Source organism: Theropithecus gelada, chromosome 14, assembly GCF_003255815.1.
Source record: "Theropithecus gelada isolate Dixy chromosome 14, Tgel_1.0, whole genome shotgun sequence".
Classification (NCBI taxonomy): domain Eukaryota; kingdom Metazoa; phylum Chordata; class Mammalia; order Primates; family Cercopithecidae; genus Theropithecus; species Theropithecus gelada.
In genome coordinates, this window is record NC_037682.1 from 44,558,119 (window position 1) to 44,583,773 (window position 25,655).

The following is a 25,655-nucleotide window of genomic DNA, read 5'->3' on the forward strand; positions in this document are numbered from 1 at the left end:
CATCAACGATAGACTGGATAAACAAAATGTGGTACATATACACCATGGAATACTATGCAGCCATAAAAAAGGAATGAGATCATGTCCTTTGCAGGGACATGTATGCAGCTGGAAGCTGTTACCCTCAGCAAACGAATGCAGGAACAAAACACCAAACACTACATATTCTCAATTTTAAGTGGGAGCTGAATGATAAGAATACATGGAAAAATGGCAGGGGAACAACACACACTGGGGCTTATCAAGGGGTGGGTGTTGGGGGAGAGGGTATCTTGAAAAACAGCTAATGGATTCTGGGCTTAATACCTAGGTAATGGGATGATCTGTGCAGCAAACCACCATGGCACACCTCTACCTATGTAACAAACCTGCACCTCCTGCACATATACCCTGGAACTGAAAATAAAAGTTGAAGAAAAAAAAAACTCAGATCTTTTCTTTAGTATGTGTGGTTAGGACTGGACTGTTAACTGGCTTTATATCATTACTCTGCCACTGACTAGCAACAACAACCTTGAGGAAATGAGTTATTTTACCATCTTTTTCTAGTTTTCTCATCTGGAAAACGTGAACAATAGTAGTACCTACCTTATATGGTTCTTGTGAGAATTAAGAGAGAGGGCACATTTAACGTGCATAGACCAGTGTTCAGCATATAGTATTTAATATCATCATCTCTTTACTCTCAGAAACTAGTGAAGGACAAACACATTTTTTAAAAAAACTCAATAAATGTTGAACAAAAAAATGGTACAGATTTTTGTGTCTTCTCGATTGTAATAGCACCTAAAATACAGCTGATATACAATTTAGCATTGCACCAGGCAGTATTGTGTGTTACAATCTACTAATCAATGTGTTGGTTTTATGTTCCAAATAAGATCACAGCTTATCATAAGATATAATAATATATATAGATTCTATATCTCCTATAGCATTCCACCGGCAAAAAAAAAAAAAGCAAGCTTGACAATTGCTTTTTTGAAAGATATAATATTAATTTTAAAAACACACAAAAAAGAAAGATATAGTATTTTGATCCTCACTTACATTCTGGACAGATCTCTCTGTGTTAGAACATAAGCTCTAAAGAGAAATCTACAGCTACTTTCTTATGCCTCACCATCTCTTCCCCATCAATAAGATTACAGTATAACAATATCCAAGTCTAACTCTTCCAAGCTAAGAGGGTTTGACATAGTCATTTAACCTCTTTATGAAATTGGGAGGGGATTGATTCCTCCCAGGTGTTATGAAATATAGAAATAAAATAATGTCTATAAATCAGGAAGCCTAGCTTGTAGTAGCTGTTCAAGAAATAACTCTTAGTCCTCTTCCTCAACTCTGCCTTCCACTTCATCCCACTTGCTTCGTTTGACTAAGTCTACATCATTGACCAGATCCCAAATGAGAAAAAGGCCCAGTAGATATCCCTGTTATCTGCTTATTGTAAAACAATCTCACACATATTCTTCTGGCCCTGCAAACTTGTTTGAACAAGTGACTCCACTGCTTGGCCCCTTGGTGACTCTCAGAAAATCAAGGACATCAGCTTCATTTTTTGTTTTGATTTGGTCTTGTTTGGTTTTGTACCAATAGCATATATAATTCAAAGTGCTCAATAGTTAGTAATATAAGATACAAAGGAAGCAACACAGCATTGCCATTAATTCTTTCCTTCAACAGCTATTTATTACCCACTATGGTTTATGCATTGTGCTAAATTCTGAACAATCTTTGCCCTCTTTTGGGAAGGTATAAAAGGAGAAGGTGAAAATACATAATAATCAAATAAATACAGGAATCAAAAAATACGAAGAAGAAAATAAAACAGAATAAGTGGGATGGTGAGTTACATGCAAGGGGAGTTTCTACTTTAGAAAATTTTATGGATGAGATGGCATTTGAAAAGAGACTTCAAAGAAGAATTGAAGCAAGATATGAGAATATCTAAAAGTATTAGAGGAAGAACAAACAGCAAATGCAAAAGACATAAAGGAGTGAGTAGGGAATGTTCAAGGAACAACATCAAAGTTCAAGGAATCAGATGTGGCTGGAGCAGAGTAAGCAGGAAAGAGAATCGTGGGAAATGAAGTTGGGAAAACAGCAAGGGGCTAGATCACTTTAGATTTATAGGTCATCCTATGGCTCAATCTTTTATTTTGAGATACAAAGTTTTAAGAGTTTTGAGGAGAGAACTGACATTATCTAATTTAAATACATTACTCTGGTTGATGGGTTAAGAATAGGTTGGGACACAGCAAAGGTGAAAGCAGGGAAACTTGTTGCAATAGTCTACAACAAGTTCGTAGTTGCGGACCAGGCTGGTGGTTGTAGAAGTGGTGAAAAGTGGTCAGATTCTTGATATATTATGAAGATAAAATTAATAGAATCTACTGATCATTATATTTAGCATGTGAGAAAAAGTAAGGAGTGAAAAAAATTACTGCAAGTGTTGGGTGGCCCAGTAACCCAGTGAAGAATAATTTTCAAGGATGGGGTGATTCATTATGTCAAATGCAGCCAACAGGTCAAATAAGATGAAGATGGAGAATTAACCGCTGGAAATGGTACTATGGAGGTTTCTGGTGACCTTAATAAGAGTTGCTTTGTTTGGTATGATAGGGATCAAAACGTGACTAGGGTTAATTCAAGAGAAAATGGAATGGGCAGAAGTGAAGGCAGAGCATTTGCCAGCTCTTCTGGGGAATTTTACTATAAAGAGAAGCAGAGAAATGGGAGTATGGCTAGAGAGAAATATGGGATTAGAGGAAGATTTTTATTTACATCGGATGGATTTATATAATATATACAATGCTGCTTGAGATGGTTCTGATGAGGGAAAATTGATGATACTGGAGAGAGGGCACAAGGGGAAGGGGTGGCCTAAATTGGAGCATGGACAGTGCCTGTAGTGATGGAAAATGCAGAGTACAGAGCAGGCAGGTGCATGGAGATAGTGACAGGAGTCAGTAAGCTACTCTTCTAATTGTTTCTATTTTCTGGGTGAGGCAGGAAACAAGTTTATAAACTGAATGTGAGGAGAGGGGAGGATTGTTGAGGGTGTGAGAAGAGAGGAGGCAGCATGGAATAGTCACACTGGCAAAGTGTGAGAATATGATGGCTTGGGAGTCATGGAGGTCTGGGTTTCAATCCCACCTCTAACGCACCTCCTGCTTCTGGGACCTTAAACAGGTTAAACCTCCCTGATCCTACTGTCTCAGAGTCAAAATGGAAATGAAGATGCCTTAAAAACATCTGCTCTCACATCACACAGGATTGTTCTGAAGGTCAAATGAGATGCTATATGTAAACCCCTGACACACAGTAAACAACTTATAAATATTATTCAGTCCTTTTCGACATCCTCTTTCTTCTCTTCCACCCTCCCTCTATTTCCCTGTGTTTACCTAAGTATATATGAGTGAGGGCAAAATAAATGTCTCATTCACAATTCAGAAATTTTAAAAATGGAATTTTGGGACTCCTTCCAATTCTAATATCCAACCAAATAAGTCAGCCAAGCAACCAACGAATATTTGATTGGTTGCTCCTCTGTATCCAAAGTGTGCAGGTACTGGAGTAGAAGGATCTCAAGAGATATGCGAATATTTTTTCTCAATTAAATAACCTTATGACATAGGCAGAAAAAAATAAACATAGGAAGGAAAGTTATTCCTCCATATGCACACCATACTCTCTTAAACACAAACACTATGCATCCTTCAAGCCCAACTCTATGCAAACTAATAATAATTTGAGGATACCCAGAGATCAGTAAGTTCAAACTCCTCATTTTGCAAATGATATCCAGAAAAGGGAAGTTCTTTCAAATGTCACCACAGAGTTGAATAGCAAGACAAAAGCTGGAACCCAAGTCTTCTCACCCACTGGCCAGGATTCACTGAATTTCAGTTCATAAACGTTTCCTCCTCTTTCTCCTCCTTCTCATCCTACTACTGCTGCTAACAATAATAACAACATTTGCTGACTGCTTACTATGTCCCCAACGGCTTTCCATGCATTACTTCAGTTAAACCCATGATGTAGAGTCAATCATCATCTTTTTTTTAATGAAAAAACTGTGGCCCAAATAACTTAGGCAAAAGGAAACCACTGAGAAATTAGGGATCTGAATATGAACAGTCTTTCTCTTAAACCTCTGTTCATTCTACTTTCCCCTCATTTCCACTGGAAGTCAAGTCTCCCATTTTCTAATCCTGTAACAGCTGATCTGTGCCTTTGCTTCTGTTAGGGTCCTAAGTATTTAATGTCTTGGAGTTGTGGGTTTATGCCCATTGCTTCAAAGTTGTGGAAAGATATTAGACATTAGATGTGAGCTCCTTAAAGACCCAGAATTCTGTCTTGTGCCCAACATAGCCAACTATGCATAGTAATCCTTCCCTCATTTATTAATTCATTCAACAAATATTGTTGAATCTCCACTCTGTGCCAGGCATTTAGCCAAGTGCTTGGAACTCAGCATTAAAATAAGTTCAAGGAGCTGATTTCCTTATTGGAGGCAAGGGGTACAGGTAGGAAAGAATGATACACACCATAAAACTGTAAACAGGTAACTGATCAAGATAATTTTACACAATGATAAGTCCTTCAAAGACAATAAAAGAGGATGAGGTGATTGACGTGATAAAGAGTGATCTGCTATAGTGGGTGCCACCTCCCTCCAGAAGTTCGTGCACAAGGCCTTCCAAGGAAATTTCCAATATAAATGCCATGGCCATTTCCTTTTAGCCACAAATGTCAGATTATCCAGACACAAATAACAGGATTTACTCTTGCCAATACTGCACTCTCTGCATGTTGAAAAACAAAAGGCCAGAAATTGGCCTTTTCACCTGTTTCTCAGCACCATTTCAACAGCTCCCTCCTTTTGGACCACATAACTATTTTCCGAAGGCCTTACCATAGAGTCCATCTTCCCAGAGGCTAATGTCATCCCTATATAATTTGTCTGTAATTGGAGGAGCTCTCATCTGTATTCCAGATGAGTTGGACCTGTGGGGCTAAGGTGAATGGAACAGGAAGTCTTGTGGCATCAGCTTTGGAGGGTATTTTGTTGGGTCCTGTTCTCCTGCCAGACATGCTTCTCATTGGCTGTGCTGAGAAGCAGGTGATGATGCAGAGTCCCATCTGGAGACCCAAATGCTCTAGCCTCAAAGCCTTCTGCTTTCCCCAATTCCCACTTCAAGCTCCTCGCACATCACAAAGATAGTAACTCCTCCTTTGTGCACAGTACATGACGGTTTATATAACATTTGTACACTCTTTGTTTCTTCCTTGAAGGCAGGAGGTGGGAGGGTGATATAGACAGAAGCAAGAAAATGACTGCCAGCCCCATTTTACTGAAAAGAAACCCAAGATTCAAGAGAGTTAAGAAGCACACCCAAGGGCACACAGCTACGAAGTGGTGAAGCCAGAGAGTGAGCCAGGGTTTCTGACTTAGGATCTGTAACAGTCAGCGTCCTGGTGGGAAAGTCAGTATACTGTGCTTTGGTCATTTGCAAAGAGAATAATAGATTAAAAGGGATTGTTTACAGAAGTACAGGCCAGGAGTACATGAACTGCGAGGGATGGTGGCACCTTACAGTTTGTAAAAAGAAAATGGGAAAACCTCTTCCCTTTCTGGCCTAAAAGGGCAAGGAAGCCAAAAAGGACCACCTAATACGGTCTGTGGCTTTCAGTCAAAGGTCACAGCCAGCCCAAGGTGACCCCACAGAGAAGGAGACAGGGCAATAGATACCTTCTCCTCCTCCCTTCCCCGGCCTGTTCTTCCTGCTAATAAAATGCAAAATAAATCCAGATGGCAAAGAAGCCCACAGATGCAGCCCACGCAGGTCAGCCTGCTCAGACACAGCAGAGTGAAGGGAGAGGAGACAATGTTTCCAGAGAAGCCAGCAGAAGATACCCAGCTCAGACTCCAAGACTTTTCCAGCACTCCACCCGGCCTCCTGCTTGAGGGATGATTGCAGCTGACACCTGAGCACATCCTCTGTTGAAGGAGGTGACATTTTGGTTAATCCTAGTGATTTTTCATCTTGCAAATACTGAGTCACCTTTTTCATGTGGTGCTTAGCAGGGATGAGCTTTAGAGCAAGGCTCAGTCATATCATTTGTGTGTTTAACAGCTTCATGTATCCTGTAAAAGTTGTATTCGTATTCATCTCCAGAATCTGAAATCTAGATTTCAGAGCTCCTCCAAGTGAAGCCTTAAGCTCAACTGCAGATATAGATTTCCACTGCTGCATAGCTCTAACTCCAGGGAGGTCCAGAGCAACCACCCCCCAAACTATCATTGATACAACTTGCCATTAAAGGAGGGCAGGAAAATAAAAATATCAGTGTGTATCAAAAAGTCAAGGTCAGGGAGACTAGTAAAGCAAAGTCAGAATCTCCCCTGAGGTCAGGAAGGGCTGTCCTGCCGGTGAGGATGCTGTACAGGAGGACTGGCAGGAGGAGCCAGGAAGTTCTGAACTCAGTAAACAGGGAAGGAATCCAAGCAAGTTGCCAAACTGAGTAGGTTTCAAAATCTAGGGATTGGTGAACCAAAAAGGCAAGCGCTGACAGGATCAAGAGATAAAAGTAAGTGTGAAGTCAGGCTTGGGTAAAAGCTGCAATCAGTCTCTGGCATAGTTGGGCCTGCCACGGCCCTTTATATGTATAAGGAACACCTATGTTGAAAGGGCCTTTAAGAGGGCAGCAGCAACAGGCAGATAGGTAGAGGCCGGGTTTCCCAAAGTGAAGGCCAACAAGATTGAGCCCTGCCAGTTGGGACGATGGTCTCTGGAGGCAGGAGGCACTCTGGCCTCTCAGAACCACTCATATTCTTTCCCTTCTTTGATCATGGCCCTGTTTTTTGAAGATGCCCTGATGGCAGGAACAGCCATGTATCAAAATGATAAGGAGATGTTGGTCAAAGGATATATAATTACAGTTAGACTGTAGGAATAAGTTCACAAGATCTATAGTACAGCATGGTGACTAGAATTAATGAAGTATCTTGTAGTCTTGGAAAAATGCAAAGAGAATAGATGTTGTGTTCTCACCACAAAATTTGTAACTTTGTGAGAGAATGCATCTGTTAATTAGCTAGTTCTAACCATTCCACAATGTATACATACTTCAAACAACCTGCTCTACACAATAAATACATACAATTTTCTGTCGATTTAAAAAAAAAATTCAATTGTTAAAAAATGACTCTTGAATAACCAGACACTGGTATTATCTCCTGTATTTTGTCCTTGGCGGTTCACTTCTGCTTTTCTCAGATGAGAAAGAATCATAGTCAGATTTAGCATCCGAATCATCATGATGGCACATATTAAACACTTACTTACAAGACACAGTGCTAATTTTCCAGAGGAAAGCATCTAGAAACAATGCCAAGGATGGCAGAATCAAAGGACACATAGGGTGTCCCTCCTGCATGTCACTTCTGAGCTACTGACTCATCCCAGGCACGGCTTTATCTAAACTTCTGAAGTAAACATTATATATCCTTATCATTTCAGCTACTGTTATTAGCAACCAGGAGTGTCCTATTTGATCTAAATGCACTGTCACATTTAATTCTCACAGTCACTTGAGGGAGGTACTCTGTCCCATCTTATGATTGAGACTTAGAAAAGTAACTTGGCAAGGGTAGCATATCTAGTGGCAGAGCCAGACTTGAAACTCAGTTCTGTCCAACTCCAAAAGCTCATGCTCGTAACCACTAAACTACACTGTCTCTCATTGTGCTCACCTGATGTCTGACCCTGGCTAGCACTAGCTCCATTTCAGCCACACAAAATAAGATTGAGCATTATGACCCTGCTCGGAGCACCTGACTCTTATCACAAACCCAGTTCAATCTTGTTACTCCCATCTCAGTGCAGGATAATTGCCATGGTCTCACCTAGCTATGCAGCTGAGACAGGACATGCTGATCCAAGGGCAGGGGCTCTTGGCTCCCTGCCCTGTTTCTATAGTCACTGCTGTGTGTGACAGGAAAGAGAGATGTATTGTAGCCCAAAGCAGGAGGCTAGAGGCTTGCAGGTGAATACTGCTCCACACACTACCAAGGGACAAAGCGGCCCCAGGCTACCCTGCAAGAAACCAAACAGCCCTCATTCCTGCTGAATATGTTCCCACTGCAGATCAATAGCAGATCAGGCTGATATTCTGTTAAATGAAAATGCAAGGTGAAGAATAACATATATAATGCTATATCATTATTGGGGGGGGGGGAAACGTGTTGTGTATGCAGAGAAAAAATCTGAAGAACAGAAATAAAACTGCTAATAATGACCACTTCTGTGCAATAGGATTAAGGGCAGGGCAATGGGTATTGTATAGCGTTAAACACTTTGCACCTTACATAATTTTTAAAAATTAAAGAAAAACATATCCATTGATCTTCACACTAAGGCTACACCAGTATAGCCTGGGAGTCATGAAATCCTGCCCAAAGAGGTTAGTCTAATGGGCTTGAATGAGGCCCTTACTGTGAGCTTCAAATTTTACAAAACAGACCCACAGAATTTAAAGACGGAGATATGTCCTGTGCAGGCAAAACACAAGTACCCAACTGTGTTTGTTCTCCAGCAGGGGTACACATCCCTTCACCCTACCTGTGATCAGTTTATGTTCGTACTCTATCTGTAAATTAACTTCGCCTCCACTCGTTCACACCTGCCAGAGCTCCCGCTGACAAAGGCCACATGTAAATTCAACTTGAGAGCGAGGCACAGTTCACCTTGTGCTGTGAATCAGACCAGGAAATCACCGAAAGCCTCAGATAAATTAACTGCCTTCCTGAAGAAGAGAACGATACTCGAAAGTTCAAAGCAAAAACTGCTAGGATTACTTCATCTTCACCTTTCCTTGTGCCTGATATTCATAAAGCACACTGAAAGTTACAGCACACATTCACGTGCAGGCTCTCATTTGAACCTCACGACACCCCTGTACACGTGGACTGGGTGAAATGCTGCCTATACAGATGAGGAGACTGAGGCAAAGAAATAGGAACTCACTAATGAAGCCATCGAGAATGCAAGGATCAGTGACCACAAGCCAGGAATCCAGATCCCTACAGAAGCTTTGCCATTTATTCATTCATTCGGGTATTTGCAAGTATTTGCTGAACACCCATTAGGTGGCAGCTCTATGATCGGCATTTTTGAAACAATGGTGAGCTCACAGGGTGCTTATGGCCCACAGGAATGGCAGACATCAATCAAATGATCAAAAATTACTGTGTTGAAAAGCAAACACTATTTCATGGTAAAAGCGTAAAACACAAGAGACCCCTTTCTTGTAGCCTGAAAAATAAGGATGTGTAGGAGTGAACTTGGCATCCTCGAAACAGCATTGTGCAGAGAGGTTCTGTGGCTTAAGTGAATATGATACTTCTAAAGAACTAAAAGAACTCGAAATCAGAAAAAGGCAGAAACCAATGCAAGGAGAAACTACAGAAGGAAACATGGACTAGACTATACACAATTTTTGTAAGCTATATTAAGGATTGTGACCTTTATCCTGAAGCTTATCAGGGGCTGTTAAGCAAGCTTAATTGTGTGTTGGAGTGGGTAGGGAATAGGATGATCAGGTTTGCAGTGTTAAGTCGTTATGTATCAACCTAATGTCCATGAAAAATTGCCATCCATGAAAATTACTCAGAATTCAATGTGCTCCCCTACCTCCTGTGCTCTCTTATTAGTTCCTGCAGCCTCTAGTACATATCTAATTAGGCGCCAATAAAAGAAGCAATAACGACAAATGCCCTCCTAAATGGGGGTCTCCTACTGCCCAACCCTTGATTTCACCACCAGTGGTTTTTAATGAGACCTTCAATTGTAAAGTCCCCTTAAAGAACACAGAGAATTTGTCACCTTGAGGTAGCAAATATCAAAATTTATATCGAAGCAGTGTAAAACCACATACGTAACACTGGAGACTAGTGTAACGTCTATTCCACATTTGAAGAAATGACCAAATGGCTCATTTGCCGTCAGCATGATGTAAGATTATGTCCCTGGCTATTACACATCAGCACCAAGACACACTCAAGGCATACAAATCTTACAAGGACAATGGGCCATATCTCTGTGGTGTTGAAGTCATGAACCTATCAATACTTCAAATTCCAGGAAGGAGGGAGTCTTTGAATCGAAAAACAATACACATAAGCCTTCTAGCATCTAAAGACCAACTGATCTGCTATACTTGGAGTTTATAACAAGGTGGATTTGGGCCCAACAGGGAAGTGGTCTTGCGAGGCGACCAGCAAACCTAGTCTCAGAAAGTGATACATAAAACTTAGCCTGTGTGTTTTTTCTCCAGTTTATAAGTGGAATACTTTGTTCTTCTTCCATGATAAAAGTATTCTCTCACCAAACAGGGAGAAGGAGGCAGAGAATAAGAAAATCCAAGCTCTGGGTGCTAGCCCAGAGAAAGCTATTTGACTCTCTTGAGCGACTACAGATGGAGCAGGGGGTGGAGGGAGTGGTAAAGAATAAGCTCCTCCCAAAAAAAGGAATAAAGAAGGACCCCCGGGCGCTGGCTGTAGTCTGCCACTGACTTATGTTGTATCCCTGGACAACTTACTTCTTTACTTCATGTCACGCCAAATATTAGGTTCCAGCCCATGCCAAGGTTTGAGGGGAGTGGGTGGATGGGTGGCAAATCAGTGAAAGAACACCAGGGGGGTGGGGAGGGGGCACGCTAGGCAGGTGAAATATGGTTTTATTCCACTGCTCTCTCAGCAGCAGCTCTCTCACACTGTCTGCCTTTATCTCGGCTGCCTGCTCCAGCTCTGTGGCTCCTGCCATTCCTTCATTTACAGCTGCATTCCCTGGCCTGCGAGTCTGGCTCTCTCTTACAAGGTCAATAGCTTCCCTCTCTCCCTCTGGGCACATGCCATACGTACAGTGTCAGCAGGGCAGTTATACCTTTTACTAACAATAGTGGTTCTGAGCCAGGTGATGAGCCCTCCCATGTTATGGCTTCATAGTTGTGATTATATAACAAGTGCAGTTATGCACCTGCACTCCAAACTCACTGAGTCCCTCTGGCCCGGATGTCTGCCTCAGCCTATTCTTGACCAAAGCACATCCATGTACCCTGCACTCCACCCACTAGGCTGAGGGAAACATAGGCTTTGGATATACAGGTTATACACGTAAGCTTTGGGTACACAGGCTCAATATACACACACAAGTTTATCTATAAGTTTGGGGAACATAAGTTTGATATATAGGCTTGGCACACAGTTCTTACATTCCACCCCCTAGGCTGAGGGCGTTTTCTTAGTGGGGACCCCATAGGGCGGCACCCTGAACCCTACAGGTTACAGCAACAATATAGGGAGTAACAACCTATTGCTAATATTCCCACTATACTACCTACGATTATTAGGGCCCAACATAGGGTAGAGCCCAGAGATGCCCACCAACTCTGTAGGGGGTCATCAGTAAGGCATTCAATTGCTTTAATCTCCTATGACACCCCTTAAAAGCTCCTGTGTTGTATCTCAACCAATGTCCGTGGAACCCCAAGTCTCTAGCTATGTCCAGTTCTTCAACGGAAGCTGGATGGACATGCCAGGGCAAGCTCTCCGCAGCTGCTGTTGGAAGGGTGGTGCAGATCCAACAGTTTGAGATATTGGTTACTTCAGCGTAGGTGTGGGCCTAGTCTGCAATGCTGTTGGAGCATGTCAACCTACAGCCAAAATGACGAAGCAGGCACAGGTACTAACAGGGGTAAATCATGTTCCTCAGGCAAAATGCAGGTTAATTTTTCATCTCTGGATAACAATGCAGTCACCAAGGGCTTCTGCCCTGGGCAATGGTACCACACCTTATCAGTTCCCCATGGTTCTTTTGGATCTTGTATCTGTGCCAAAGTCACAGAGGAGCTTCTAATAGGCCGCACAGACAGTACACATGGCCCCAGGAGGAGGATCCCTTCCTTGGCCGTTCCCCTACAAATGGTTAATTGTGGAGGCCACACATTAAATACCCAAGGAGTACCATGTAAGTTATACTGCAGTCCACAGGGGGCAACCCACAGGGGGCTATGATAGCCAACCATCTGCAAAGGGCGGCTTGGAGAGCTTATGGCTAACACCAGGTTTTCTGTTCCCTCTGTTTTCAGGGGTGCTGGGGCAGGCAACAACAGATTATCATTTGTCCTCATACCTAGTTAGAGAAGGTCATCCTTCCTCTCATAGATCCAGCCATATGGCCTGGCCCTACATGGGTTGGTGACTAGCTAATTCTGTAACTCTTAGGTAATTAACCAAAAGGTTAAGCCTTGATAAACTACCCAGCTATTGGTGCAGATTACCATAGGTGTTACTTCCTTGATCATCATCCATACTGCCCTGAGTTCAGCTCATTAGCTACTTTGCCCACACTTTGTATAAAACTCTATAGTGTCAGTACTAGGCTGGACTGCAACAGCAGTCTAGGCAGCAGTAGTACTCTGGCTAGACTTATCTGCATACTATGCCTCATCAGAAATAGGGGGGTGCCGTTCCTTAAACAGTGATGGCTCAGGGTTTAGGGGTACCTCAGGCCCCATGGCCCTATCTTGCATTAGGACTACAGGCTACAGGCTTCAATAACTCTTGTACTTCTGCTGCTAAGGGACTTGTATTTAGAGTACTCCGCTGCTCTAAGTAGGTGTCCCACTTTGCTAAAGTGGATGTCTGTGCTGTCCCAGTCTGGGGGGTTGTTATCCATGAATGTACCCATCCTGCTATTGGGTAAGTTGTCTGCACAACAACTGTGTCCCATCCTATTATGTTCTTATGAGCCTGAAGGGCAGCATATGCAGTTACTAACTACGTCTTTATCAAGGAATACTGGAGCTCAGCTCCCTTCCATAGTTGGGACCCAAAGCCTACTGGTGTATTCAGTGCTCCATGCACTGCTATAGGCCCTAACTGAAACTATCTGTGGTCACATGCACATCAAGTTTAAATGGACACCCCTGGCTAACTACTTGTAGGACTTGTGTCTGCTGAATTGCCTGCTTGGCTGCCAGAAAGACTCTCTCAACTGCATCATCTCAATCCCAGGCAAAAGGAGCACTGTTGCTTTTAAACCTGGGTGATGTCCTGCAGGGGCTGAGCATGTACTTCCCTCTGTGCAATCAGAAACACCCATCCAACTCTGCCGGCAAAGACACGTTCCTTCTTGGTGCTGTGTGGTTCCAGTTGCTTCAGCGCTTTCTCCACACTCACAGGAGACCCATCCACTGCCTCTCACATTTCCACTGAGGCTCATCAAAGCAGCACCGCTACCACTGGGTACCACAGCCCATGCCGAGGTCACATAGCCGAGCTGGGAGCCTCGGGGCTGAAGAACCACTCACCTTCTCCTGCCAGCTATGCCAAATGTCACACCAGATATTAGGTTCCAGCCCATGCTGAGGTTCGAGGGGAGTGAGTGGATGGGTGGTGAATGGCTGAAAGAACACTTGGGGGGCTATAGGCAGGTGAAATATGGTTTTATTCAGCAACTCTCTCATCAGCAGCTCTCTCACACCATTTGCCTTTATCTGGGCTGCCAGATCTGGCTCTGCGCCTCCTCCCGCTCCCATGCTTACAGCTGCATTCCCTGGCCTGCAAGGCTGGCTCTCCCTTACACAGTTAACAGCTTCCCTCTCTCCCTCTGGATGCATGCTATATGCACAGCGTCAGCAGTGCAGTTATACCTTTTACAAACAATAGTGGCTCTGAGCTAGGTGATGAGCCTTCCCATGTTATGGCTGTGATTACATAACAAGTGGAGTTATGCACCTGCGCTCCAAACTCACTGAGTTACTCTGGCCCTGTCTGCCTCAGCCTAATCTTGACCAAAGCACATCCACATACCTTACACTTGGCATCTCAAAACCTCCCATCTATGAGATGCAATCACATCCATCTCACAGAGCTATAAAGATCAAGTGAACATATTAATCATCTCTAGAGAAATATAAGACACTAACTTTATCTCACTAATGATTAAGCAAAAGCTCTACATTTTCCTCAGCGTCGTGTTATGCCTCTGAGGTTAAAATGTCAAAGAATACAAGAAACTTGAATTAGCATTTCCCCAGCCCCTTTCTTGCTTGTACTTCAGCCAAAAACAGCATCAGACCTGGAAAGCAGATATTAGCAAAACTGCATCGAAGGATTAGTTAGTCAAATGCTTTGCTGAGGATATACCAGCACTAATCACAGCCTGGGGCTGTTTACCTCCATTGAAAATAAAATTCCATTCTGGGTAATACAGGCATTCCAAGTGTCCCAGAGAAGCCAACTGATGGCTACAACTTGAGGCCTGTAAGTTCAAATGTGTGAAATTTGCTGTCAGAAAAGTGACACCCTCCGACTAATAGACTCTAATGAGTAGGGATGCGACATGGCATTCTGGAGGGAGAGTTGCAGACACAATCACACAAGCCCTTTAAGGAGAAGAGAAATTATTTCCACTCTAATTGTCAATGAGAACCCTCAGGTGTGGGTCCAGGCACATTAGCTGGCTGGCTCTGCAACTCTAGAACCCTTGCTGGAAGAAACACAACAAACTAAAAAGGATAATCTTGAGAGAAAAGTCACCTGGATTTGGGGTTTGTGCAGGAAAAAGAGTGCACAGAATCATTTTCCATCTGAGCCTCTTCACCCTCACCCTAACCCCAATATACTACCTAAAAGAATAGCTGAACAGATGCAGCTATAAATCTGTTTTCTTGTGTCCAACAGCTCTGGCTGCTATTATTTATAACGTTAGTTTAATTAAAGTTTCCAAGGAGATAGATGAATCTTGTTACAGTAGTATAGAAAATCAGTGGTTTTCAATGACAACATCAGCATCCCTGATCTACCTGGAAAACTAATGTACTGTTTGGAATTCTTTGTTTTTGCTTTTGTTTTTTCAATTAAAAAGTCCTTATGGCTCATGCATTTTTTATTCCCCAACGCTCCTTTCCAACAAGTGAAGCATAAAAGGAACAGAGAAAACTAATATATGAATGTGTATATTTTTTTCAAACAGTTTCACCAGGTATATTGTTCTGGTTTATTTTCTTTCCTTGCTTTTCTTTTTAAAAAATAACCATGCATATCCATCAAAAATAGAGTAAAATTACAACAATAAAGATGCAAGCATCAATATTTTTCCTATCAGAAAATATATTTTTCTCTTGCACCTATTTTCCCCCTCCATTCATCTATATAGACCCATGTCCACGTAATACAATGACAACATGAGATGTGACTGAAGGCAGGTAGATGAAATCACTATGAGTTGGAAATGAAGTATTATTTTCCTCTCTATTTTAACACATCTCAGGTCTCATGTATGCAACAAAATGCTTTCTTTTTATTCTGCTCATCACTTCAGGTAGCCAACAAACCACTAGATAAAGGAAAGAGTCTATTGTATTTTTCCCAGTTCTTTCTATTTGCAAACTTGAAAGCCCAGGAGTGCAAGTGGATGGAGAAAAATGCAGGTCACTCTCTCATCTTCCACTTCAATTAATCCTTTCACCTCCTATCTCTCTCTGCCATTGAGGCAATCATTAACGAAAGGCATATTTAAACCCACCAGGAAAAAAAAAAAAAAAAGTTGAAGGCTCTTAAAAATTAGAAATAGGTCTGTTACTGATGTTAATAGAACATAGGGCAAGGTTAAACTTGGAATCCACCTAATAAAGTTGAAATGAATATGCCACAGGGTACACAGCATGAGTAGAAATGTGGGGGCTCAGTCAGAATGAGATATCCAACACTGTAATGGTCAGGTTGCCTTAGCAATTAAGCAGACACTCTCTATTTTGCCTGAAAATCTCATTTTGAAAGTATTATATTGGCCATCTATCTCTTTAACATTAGATCTCTTTCCTGTTATTTAAATCTCTGTGACTTAGCAGCATCCAAGGTTTTTTTTTACTTCAGCATTCAGAGGATGTATGTCTTTCACAGCACAGCTATCCATCATCTGCTTGCTACTGTGCACTGCCCTGTCTTGTAGGTCACTAATGCCTCCATGGCCAGAAAAGCTGGCATCCCACACAGGCTGTCCACTGTCACATGCCTGAGGCAGAGAACTCAGGAAGAAACAGCACAAGGTGGAAAGAAGAAAAGGCCAGCATTCATTAGCATCCAAAAGTACATATTCAGTAGCTTCTCCAGCAAGTGATGTAAAAAAGAGAAAGAGAGAGTAAGCATCCAGGAGAAGTAGGCTTTGGTCTTTGCTCATCAGCAGCATGTTGCACTGCCAACTCACATATAAATTCAGATGATTGCAAACCCCTGCAGGTCCACTACAGAAATGGCACTTTGAAGAGGACAAGCTAAGTTGCTCTCCATGGCGCAAGGGGGGAGGGTAATGCAAGCCCTGAACTAAGCCTTGTGATGAGATAGAATCAGAAGGAGATACACCCAGAAGGCTAGAGTTGGAAGAAGACTTAAAAGTCATCTAGTCCTAGCCCCACATCGTATACTTAGGAAGCTAAAGCCCAGAGACAGTAAAGGACTTGCCCAGGGTAATGCCAATTTCTTTCAGTTCAAGTTTTCAGTCAAGAGCATTTTTGTGCTAAAAAGTCAGACTTTCAAAGTAGAGAAGCAAATAGTATACATTTGGCTCATCCATGTGGGCTTTAGGACATCCAGAAAATGAGAGCGAATTAGTTCCCTCATTTGTAAAGTTAAAACTTTACATCCTTTCATAAAAGCCATGATAATTTTGCCTCATGAGTGGTGGGGAGTAAATTTCCGAACCACTCCTCACAGGAATAAAAAGGGGAAAAGGGCATGTCACTTTCTCAAAGCCCTGCCAGGATCAACAAAAAATCTTACATAGCAGGGGGTGTTTCCTTCCCCACTCTGCCTCAGTTACAGATTTTTAAAGTGATTCTATTGGCGTAAAAAGCACTCAATACTGTGCTGCACTACAGACCAGAGAACTCAAAGACAAACTACTGGAGAACCTTGCTTAGGATCTGGAAAGTAGAATAACCTCAGAAACCTCACATTGTTCAGTGAACCTACATTACACATTATGTCCTGAATCCATGGGACATAAGCCACTATTTTTACAGAGGTAAAAATTGGACTGTTACTCATTTTCAGTACAACACATTAAAACCTTCTCTATATGTTGGTACATGTCTGTTGTGCTCAATGATGTTGTATGTTCATAAAGAAGCTTAACATTTTCATAGAATTTGGCATACACCCTCTAGCTAAATTCCTACCACAACGCTATGGTAGAAGAATTAATATTATTCCCATTTTAAGATGCAAGAGCAATTTCTGGCATATGACTGAGAGAATGAATGAATGAGAAAATTAGACATAGATTTCTTGCTTTCATACTCCTGCATCATTACATAAAATTTACATTTTATAAATGGCAAAACTAAGACTAGGGTCCAAAATGTGTTTCCATCTAGGTTAAACCACAGAGCTCAAATGCCTCAAATATGAAACACGGAAGACAAATCTTTCCTTTTCCTTCCCTCTCCCACACTTCCTTCTCTGTCTCTCCCTACAGGCCTTCCCTCACTACCAACTCGATACTACTTGCCCATACACACTTTTCTCTCACCAGACTAGGCTTGGCATTGTGATGCCAGTGAGACAAACCTTGTTCTAAGCCTGACTCGTGTGACTGATACAGAATTAGATCACATAATGGTGAAACCATAAAGCTGTAGAGATTGTCATGCATTTTCACCTAGGCTGGTAAGAAATTGAGAGGTTACTCCAAGTCCCCAAGGAGCTTCCCCTACAGTGACCTCCCAGGCCTGATTGTCTATACCAGGAATCCAGCAATATGTCATATACTGACTGCTTTACCACATCTCTTGTTCTCTTGCCTTGTACTGTTATTTAAATTTACACATGAGTATGTCCTATCTTCCCAGCTTCCTTGCCATCTCTTCCTAGATAGAGGATCTGAAGCTGCTTTGTTAGTTTGACATGAGGCATATGGTAGCTTCCAATTTTATTTTAATTAATTTTGATAATGAGTTGTGCTCTTGTCTTTCTGTTTATGAAGTGAAGAGCCTATCGGTTGGAGAACCAGGAGATTGAGAGTCTCAGCCTGGCTCTCTTGAAAGCTGAGACCTCTGATAGTCATCTCTTAATTTCCCTCTGCATTCTATAGCAGAAATGCTTGTATAAAACCAATATCATGCATTAGACTTGTGATTTAACCATCTCAAAAAATACGAGGTTAAATAATATGTTGGTAAGTAGTTGCAGAGCTCTCTGGAAGGAAGATGCCATATCAACAGATTTCATTATGAAAAGTCTACACGTATAAACAGATATTCACAACCTGAAATTACTCAGAAATTTCAGATAGAAACCTTGAATTACTGACTCATTCAGTGATTTGTAGCAAGTTTAGTTTTGGATTCTGCAAGCTTTTCAAGGTCAGTTGTATGCAAAAATTGGATGTGCTCTGTGGATAATAAATAGCATGTGTTAAAAGGAAAAGCTAAATATGTTTAGTCTAGTCTAGACTATAATCACTTGCTAACTCCCTGTCAAGGTGAAAATCGGGCTGCAGATATGTGTATATGTGCCATACACATTTGAACAAGTCTGAAAAAATAAGATGAGAGTTCAGAGCTAAGTTGAAATGTGACAGACTGCACTTAAGAGCTGAATTTTTCCAGCGATGAGGAATGAGGAGGTTAACACAGGGTAGGGATGCCTGCATACCACAAAACGTGCTGGTCAAAGGCTGGGTGAATTAAAAGCCGTCCATCTCTTAGCTGCTGAGGAGCTCAGCTCCACTGTCACTTCAAGACCAAGATCCTGGGAGTCACTGTTTCCATTTCTTTCCACTGTTCAGCTGCCATTGAGAGCTATCAAATCAGCCTGCTTACAGGGCTGTTGTTTGCATCCAGGCTTCCTCTGATACCAAGGGATTAGGCCCAATCACTGTGAGGGGCTCTGGTGGTTTCAGAACGAATTTTAAATAACTAAATGAATAAGCCAAGAACTTCCTGATGGCAAGGACTCTTATTTCCTTGTATCCTGCACAGCCTGGCAGAGATAGTGTGCCCAATAAATTAATTTGATGGGCTGAATGAAAATTAAAAGTTACAAATAAAGAGAAGGAAATAAAATTCATTTTGTTCTGAAAGGGAAAAGTTGCTTATGCACCGAATCCCAGATGTTGGTGGATTCTGTCCTTTGAGTAATAGAGACAGGCTGTAAAGTGAGCTGAGAAGGGAGAGGGTGAATCTAAGGAAGGTTCGTTCCAGGTTTCATTCTAGGCTTCGTTGGCAACTCTTAATATAAAAGGCAGCTGGAGAAAAACCCAAGGCAATGGAGATAATCAGTCTGCCCACCCAACTGAGGGTTCCTTTTATTTTTCTAGCTTGAGGTAATCTGCTATCCACACATCAGGAACTTCTAACTAGGCCCAGCTAAACAGCTGAAGCAAGGAGAAAAGTATCTCGGTAGCAAACAGAAAGTGTTGAACTACCGACCAAAATAGCAGTAGCTTTTCTTGCGACAATTTGTACAATTAGGTCTGAAAAAGTTCTGTTTCTCAATTCTGACCTAAAAAAATAATGTGCAAAATCCTGCCACATTAATATTCCTCAGAGCAATGGAATTATCTGGGAAATCTTCTCTTCTTGATTTTAGATGTTTTCATGGTCCCTGAACCTTCTGTAGTATCTCTCCCTTGGAAAAACTCCCTGGTGTGGTTGTGACCTTGTCTTTGGCAGTACATGTCATTAGCACACTATGGAAGTGACCTGGAGGGTGGGTTAGACTAAGGTTTTGGAGGTAGCTTCAGACTCAAAGTTTTGGTTATATGCTTATTATATTATGTGATTTGCACCTAGTTATTTATCTTGACCTTTTCTACTTCCAAATCTGAAAAATGGGTCTAGTAAAACTGTCCCCATATCCCAAGGAATACTATTCCTAGCACATTACCTGGCCTATAGTAGAGGCTCAATAAATGTATATCCCTTCTCCAGCACCAGTGCAAAGCGTTCCATCAGTTAGATTCCACATCTTTCCAAGCAGCTCCCAGGATTAGCAATATAAGACATGTGGCGGGGAAATACTAGAAAGGAACAAACTGCTCACCTTGAATCTTGGCCTTCCCTCATGTACCAAATAAAGTGTCAATGGTCCCCATTACTGAGCTAAATAGCTTAGTAGTAGCTAGATGCAGACACTCATAGGTCAAACTTGGGTTCAAATCCTGGTGCTGCCATTTATTAGTAGCAGGATTACAGACAAATATATAACCTCAGTTTCCTCATCTTAAAAAGAGGAAAAACTAACAGAATGAGTATGGAATAAGTTAATCTATGTAAAGTACACAGCACTGTGCCTAGCAGAGTCAACATTCAAATGTTATCTAACATCATCTCCTTTCATGCTCTAATTAGCAGAACACTACTGGGTGAGAGGCTGAGAAAAACTCTAAGGGTAGATAACAGGGATCAAAAAATAAGAATCACAAGGTAGTATGAAATGGATAGCTGAAATTCACTCTCTGTGAGGGTGACTGAGACTAAAAGTGATAGAACTGGCATCTTGATATATGGGACAGAGCTTCCGTTACCGTAAAATTGGCAAGTTCTGGCTGGGAAGAAACTTGTGAAGAAGGTAAGGTTTGTGTCGTGCATTACACACTACCCTCCCCTTAAATCTTTTCTCCTTCTTACCCTCCTTCAGGTAACTGGTCTTCCAAGACTTCATTTATTTGCTGTAGCCCAGCCTCTCCACCAAATTCCTCCCCCTCTTTCTAAACCAGTGGTTCTGAAATGCCAGTCCATGCACCAAGGGTAGACTGCCCACATGGAACCTATATGGAGGGCTTGTTAAAAATATTGCTTCTCAGGTTCCACCCTCAGGGAATCTAACGCAGTAGGCCAGAGGCAAAGCCTGGTTATCCATTTTTTTTAATATGTTCCCCAGGTAATTCTTAGGTACAGTCAGATTTTGGAATCATGTTTCTAGACTTTTCCTACATGAAAATCAAAATTTACTTTTCTTATTACCCAGTCTTCTGGGGCCATTTTTTCTCTGACCTACCTGAAAAATGTATTTGTGTTTAGATTCTACGAATCATTAACTAGCAGCAACTTCATAAACTTCCCCTCCAAGATCTTATATGAGGGACATGTTATGCCACAAGCCAAAGTATGAAAAATATTAAGAAAACAGAAAGAATATTTGGAATACCCTCAGTCAATTCTTTATAAATGGGAATGACTCTAAAGAATACTGTGAACTACAGATCTCCCATCTTCTTCTCACTCTCCTGGTAGAGAGGTCATGGTTGCCATGAAGGACATACAGCATATGGAAGTTTGAAGGCAGGGTCAAAGAGGTGCCATTGATATGCAGAGTAAATAACAACAACAACCACCAATGTGGACTGAGCACTAAAGGCCAACCACCACCTAAGAACTTTTCTTGAGAGAAGCATGTCAGGAAACAGAGTACAACTTTTGGAAGGAAGAAACAAAAAATTGCATCGCAAGAAAGCAGCAGTATCTCCAGGACTCTGAAGTTGGAAATTACTAAACTAGGGTTTTGTGACCTCTTTCTGTCCTGTGGCTCAGAAGGATAAGCAGGGCTCTTCCTCTACAATCCCATTTGGACAGCATGTGGGTGGTAGGTCACAGTGGGTCATAGGAGTGCTGCCTGACAGGCCACTTTAATTCTAGAGAGTTGAAGGGGGCAATGAGCTCCTGAAAGTGAAAATGGATATAGCAGCTAAGCATTGGCTTTATCCAGGCTGCCCAGCCCCGGTCTGCAGGGTACAAAGGAGCTAGTGGTTTCTATGGAAACTCTGTCCAGACATACTTACTATATCTGGTGGAAACCACAATTCTTCAGAAGTCTAAAACATACCTTAAATAGGTCACATCAAAATGGACCAAGACTCACCTCAAGATGGCAAACCTTCCCTTGAGCCTGACACCAGTTCCCTGCCCTTCCAATTCTTCTAAAAGAAACTGCAGAGTCAGAGTGGCAGGCACATTCAAGCATCTCCTCATGAGAAATGTGGTCTAAAGCTGACTGACCTTGGAATATCTCTCCTCTCGATGGTTTTCGGAAGGCAGGCTATCCCCAATATGCCTGTTCCTTATCCTGGGTTCAAGGGAGCAAACCTTGTGTGGCTGAAAAGTCGTTTTAACTTTGATGGCATCATTAATGAGAATCAACAATGCATGGGCACTGCTCAGAATGCAAAAAAAAAAAATCTCTGTAATTGGACTCGGGTCACTATCCATAAGGATTTTCAGTGGGTTCTGGAGAGATAAAAACTTTCCCCTTGAACACCATTATCCAGCTGTCCAGCCATAAATGATGCAATAGAAGCCAATGGTCTCCCTCATTCTTCAACTTTCATTAAGCCTGGCTCCAGTGACAGACAAGGGAGACAACATTTCCATCCCACCCCAACCCAAAACCTCCTGTAAAACCCCCCAGACCTCACAAATAGTCCCACCATCCCCTGACAAGCTGGAAGGCTCATTCCTCTGGAGAAAATACACGGCATCAATTCCAAAAGGCTCATACAACAGCCTCTTTAAGAAGCCTCCATTTGGAAAAGATATTTAAGCAAAGGTGAGCTTGATGAAGTGAAATAGAATTAGCTGCTTCAGTAGCACAGGCTTCTCAGATTCATTCTAAGGTAGACGAGCTTATTCGCTTCCAAGTGGAACGAACTCAACAACAATATATCAATGTTAACTGTGATCACAGCTCCATGGAATTCCAGCCAGTGCCTGGAGCACACTGAGGTGCACTTACTATTCCCCAATCTGCAATCAACCTTTTGTACATTTGCTCCTAATCACGGGAAACAGTTTCATCTTAATGAACTGTTTTCTTATCATATTACAGTTGGTCATTTCAGCATACCTAATGTCCCATTTGGTAGGTTAAATTACAATTAGGGTCCCTTGGTGTTTGTTTCCTGGAAAGTCATGAAGGAATCTGATATTTTTTTCCCCTTTTCCATTGCTTGATTTCAAGGGCAGAATCAGCAACGCTCAAAGACAAAGAAATACCTGTTACAGTCGACGTGGAGCAGAAGATGAGAGGCACTAACTGACAGTGCAATCTTGTGCCATCGTCCATCTGCCATCCGGTAAGGAAGTGCCTCTGTCCTTGGCTTCCCACTGTGTATGTAGTGATACCGAATCTCATCCCTCAGGCCACTGCTCTCCAGTTCAAAATAGCTGTATGTAAAGGAACAAACATTTGTTTTATTTTAGTTCTGGATATCACAGCCATCATCAATCCCTCAACCCCTTACTACCAGGTCTCTCACAATCTAAAATTAGCTAAACATGACACAAAGAGCTAAGACCTGAAATCAATGCACTGTATGACACCCAATGAATCTATTGTCTGAGAACCCTCATGGCAACATCTTGAGCCTCTGCAACAGAGATCAATTGATCCACTGTGAGGTAACAAGCCACAGCTAATTAGCAAAACTCAGTGCAGTGTTTCTTAAATACTTCAAAGTACAAATCAGAACCCTCATTCCATGAATGTCTAAAAAAGGCCATTCATGTGGAATTGATCTATTGATGGTTATTTTTAGAACAATTATCTTTACTTTTTCAAGAATTAAAGGGAAATAGAAGTCATGTTGGACACAGGGATTGAAATACATTGTCAGAATGAAAAGATTAGTCTTTTTTCTTCTCCCTAAACAAAAAGATATAATTGAATAACAATTCCTAGATAATAAGCAGGGGAGAAAAGGTTGAAGCTAGACACAAAAGAATCCGTATTTCAAATTATCAGAGAATGAAATATGCAATTAAGTTTTTTCTTTTCCAAGATCATGATCCTGTTTTTCAGACCCATAAGAAATTCTTAGCCTTACCACTGTGGTCTGCACTTCAGTCATAAAATACTACAAGCAACTTTGGGACACTCCTCAGGCACACAACAGGGCTGGTACTTTCACAGGTACCAGAACTATTTTGTTTCCTATGCCTCTCTTCTGAAATGTGTCATTGTCATCAACATTGGGCCTGATCTCACTGCCAGGGCTTGCAGTAGGTATTTCACACATACTAATTTATCACTCAAAAAACTCATGAGACTGGTATTATCTCTTTTTAAAAAACTTTAAAACTGAGATTAAGGATTAAACATACCTAAACCAGATTTAAACTTAGATCTAAATTTGACAGTGTGTGCACTTTCTACCAGTTTGTTGCCCATCCCAGAGGCGTGATGACAAAGTGGTGAGGATAGCCTCACCAGGCACTAACTCCAACAACTCATTCGTACAGGCAACTCCAGAGCGATTCGCCTAGACAGGTAACTAGGCTTAATCCCCAGATTTGGAAGGGCCTGCTGCTTCTATTCTAATCCACTGAGCTGGCTAACCCCACGAGCCAAATTGTATTTAATCTAAAAGACAAAATGCAATTTCTATGAGGACTAAAATGAATCTATCATGAAACTCAGCCTCTATTGTGCGTGAATCCCGAAAGTCATGCCAAAGAACAAATACATATGTCTTGCTCATCTTTCACAGATCTTTCCAAAGTAAACAGTGAAGGGCAAGCAGAGAGTCAAGACCAGCCTCTGACTCACCTCATTTGCACCAGTACAAAGAATCATGCCCAAGGTCATAAACTAAAAGAGGTTATTTATACCATAGCAGCCAACTTCTAGGCCCAGGTTCACACTTATTAGTAATAATTTATGTAATACATACTTTATAAGACTGCACAAAAGGAAGTGCTTTAACAAAGAAGACATTTATTTTAAGGGAATTCTCCAATTTCTTCTAAGTTGTTAGAACACTGAAGAATCAAACAATCAGAGAACTTAGAGGTCAAGAAGATGTTATAGACTATTGGCCATTCATTAATTCATTCAACATGTCTTTACTGAACACATGATGAAAAACTAAAAACGGGTTTAAAATATATATCCCACTTCTGAAGGTGCTTTGTGACTAGTGAAGAAGGAAGTAAAATATGTCCCTCCCCCCCAAAAAAACCGGTGGAAAATGGCCTAAAAGGAACAAATGAGGAGGTAAGAAAAGTCATTTAATGAATGATTGCCATGTGCCAGGAATATGGCAAGTGATTTCATAGACACCATCTTTCTTTTAAGGTAGATTTCATTATCCCTATTTTATAGGTGATCAAAGATATTAAGTATCTTGCCCAAGACCATTTAGCACCTGTATAGAAATGCACCACAAGCTTATATTTGAGATCTTACCAGGATTCACACATCATGAGAAATCTCTCAATTACTTTACTTTGACCAATAAGCAACTACTGGGGGAAGGGACATGACCTTGAAAGGGCTTCAATCAATGACAATTAGAAATACAGAAGTCACCTGATGGAATCATTAAACAGGGAGGCAAATACATTTAACCAGATTTCATCATTATTCTCGGGGTTGTGGCCTCATTGAGCAAGTATTCAATGTATTATAAACAGATCTCTTAAAGATCACTTTATAAAGCACTGGAGTCAGTGATTACTTTGGAGTAATCACAAATATATAGTTATGAGAAGAGAAGTCTGTCCTAGTGTCAGGCAAATGATACTTGTATCTCAGACTAAAGTTTCTGGCCACATCCTGCACATATTCAAAAAGTGCTGCATCT

General features: G+C 41.6%; 1 protein-coding gene across 4 annotated transcripts in view; it reads right to left on the reverse strand.

The window, feature by feature from the left end:
• NELL1 (neural EGFL like 1) overlaps nucleotides 1-25,655 on the reverse strand; it is a 934,168-nt gene that overhangs the window by 726,138 nt on the left and 182,375 nt on the right. For 3 of the 4 annotated variants that reach the window (XM_025356162.1, XM_025356161.1, XM_025356160.1), the window contains one exon: nucleotides 23,068-23,238. The exons of the other annotated variant lie outside the window; for it this stretch is intronic. In XM_025356162.1, coding sequence (XP_025211947.1) covers nucleotides 23,068-23,238 — 171 coding nt within the window. The remainder of the gene's footprint in view (nucleotides 1-23,067; nucleotides 23,239-25,655) is intronic. 4 annotated transcript variants of the gene reach the window in all.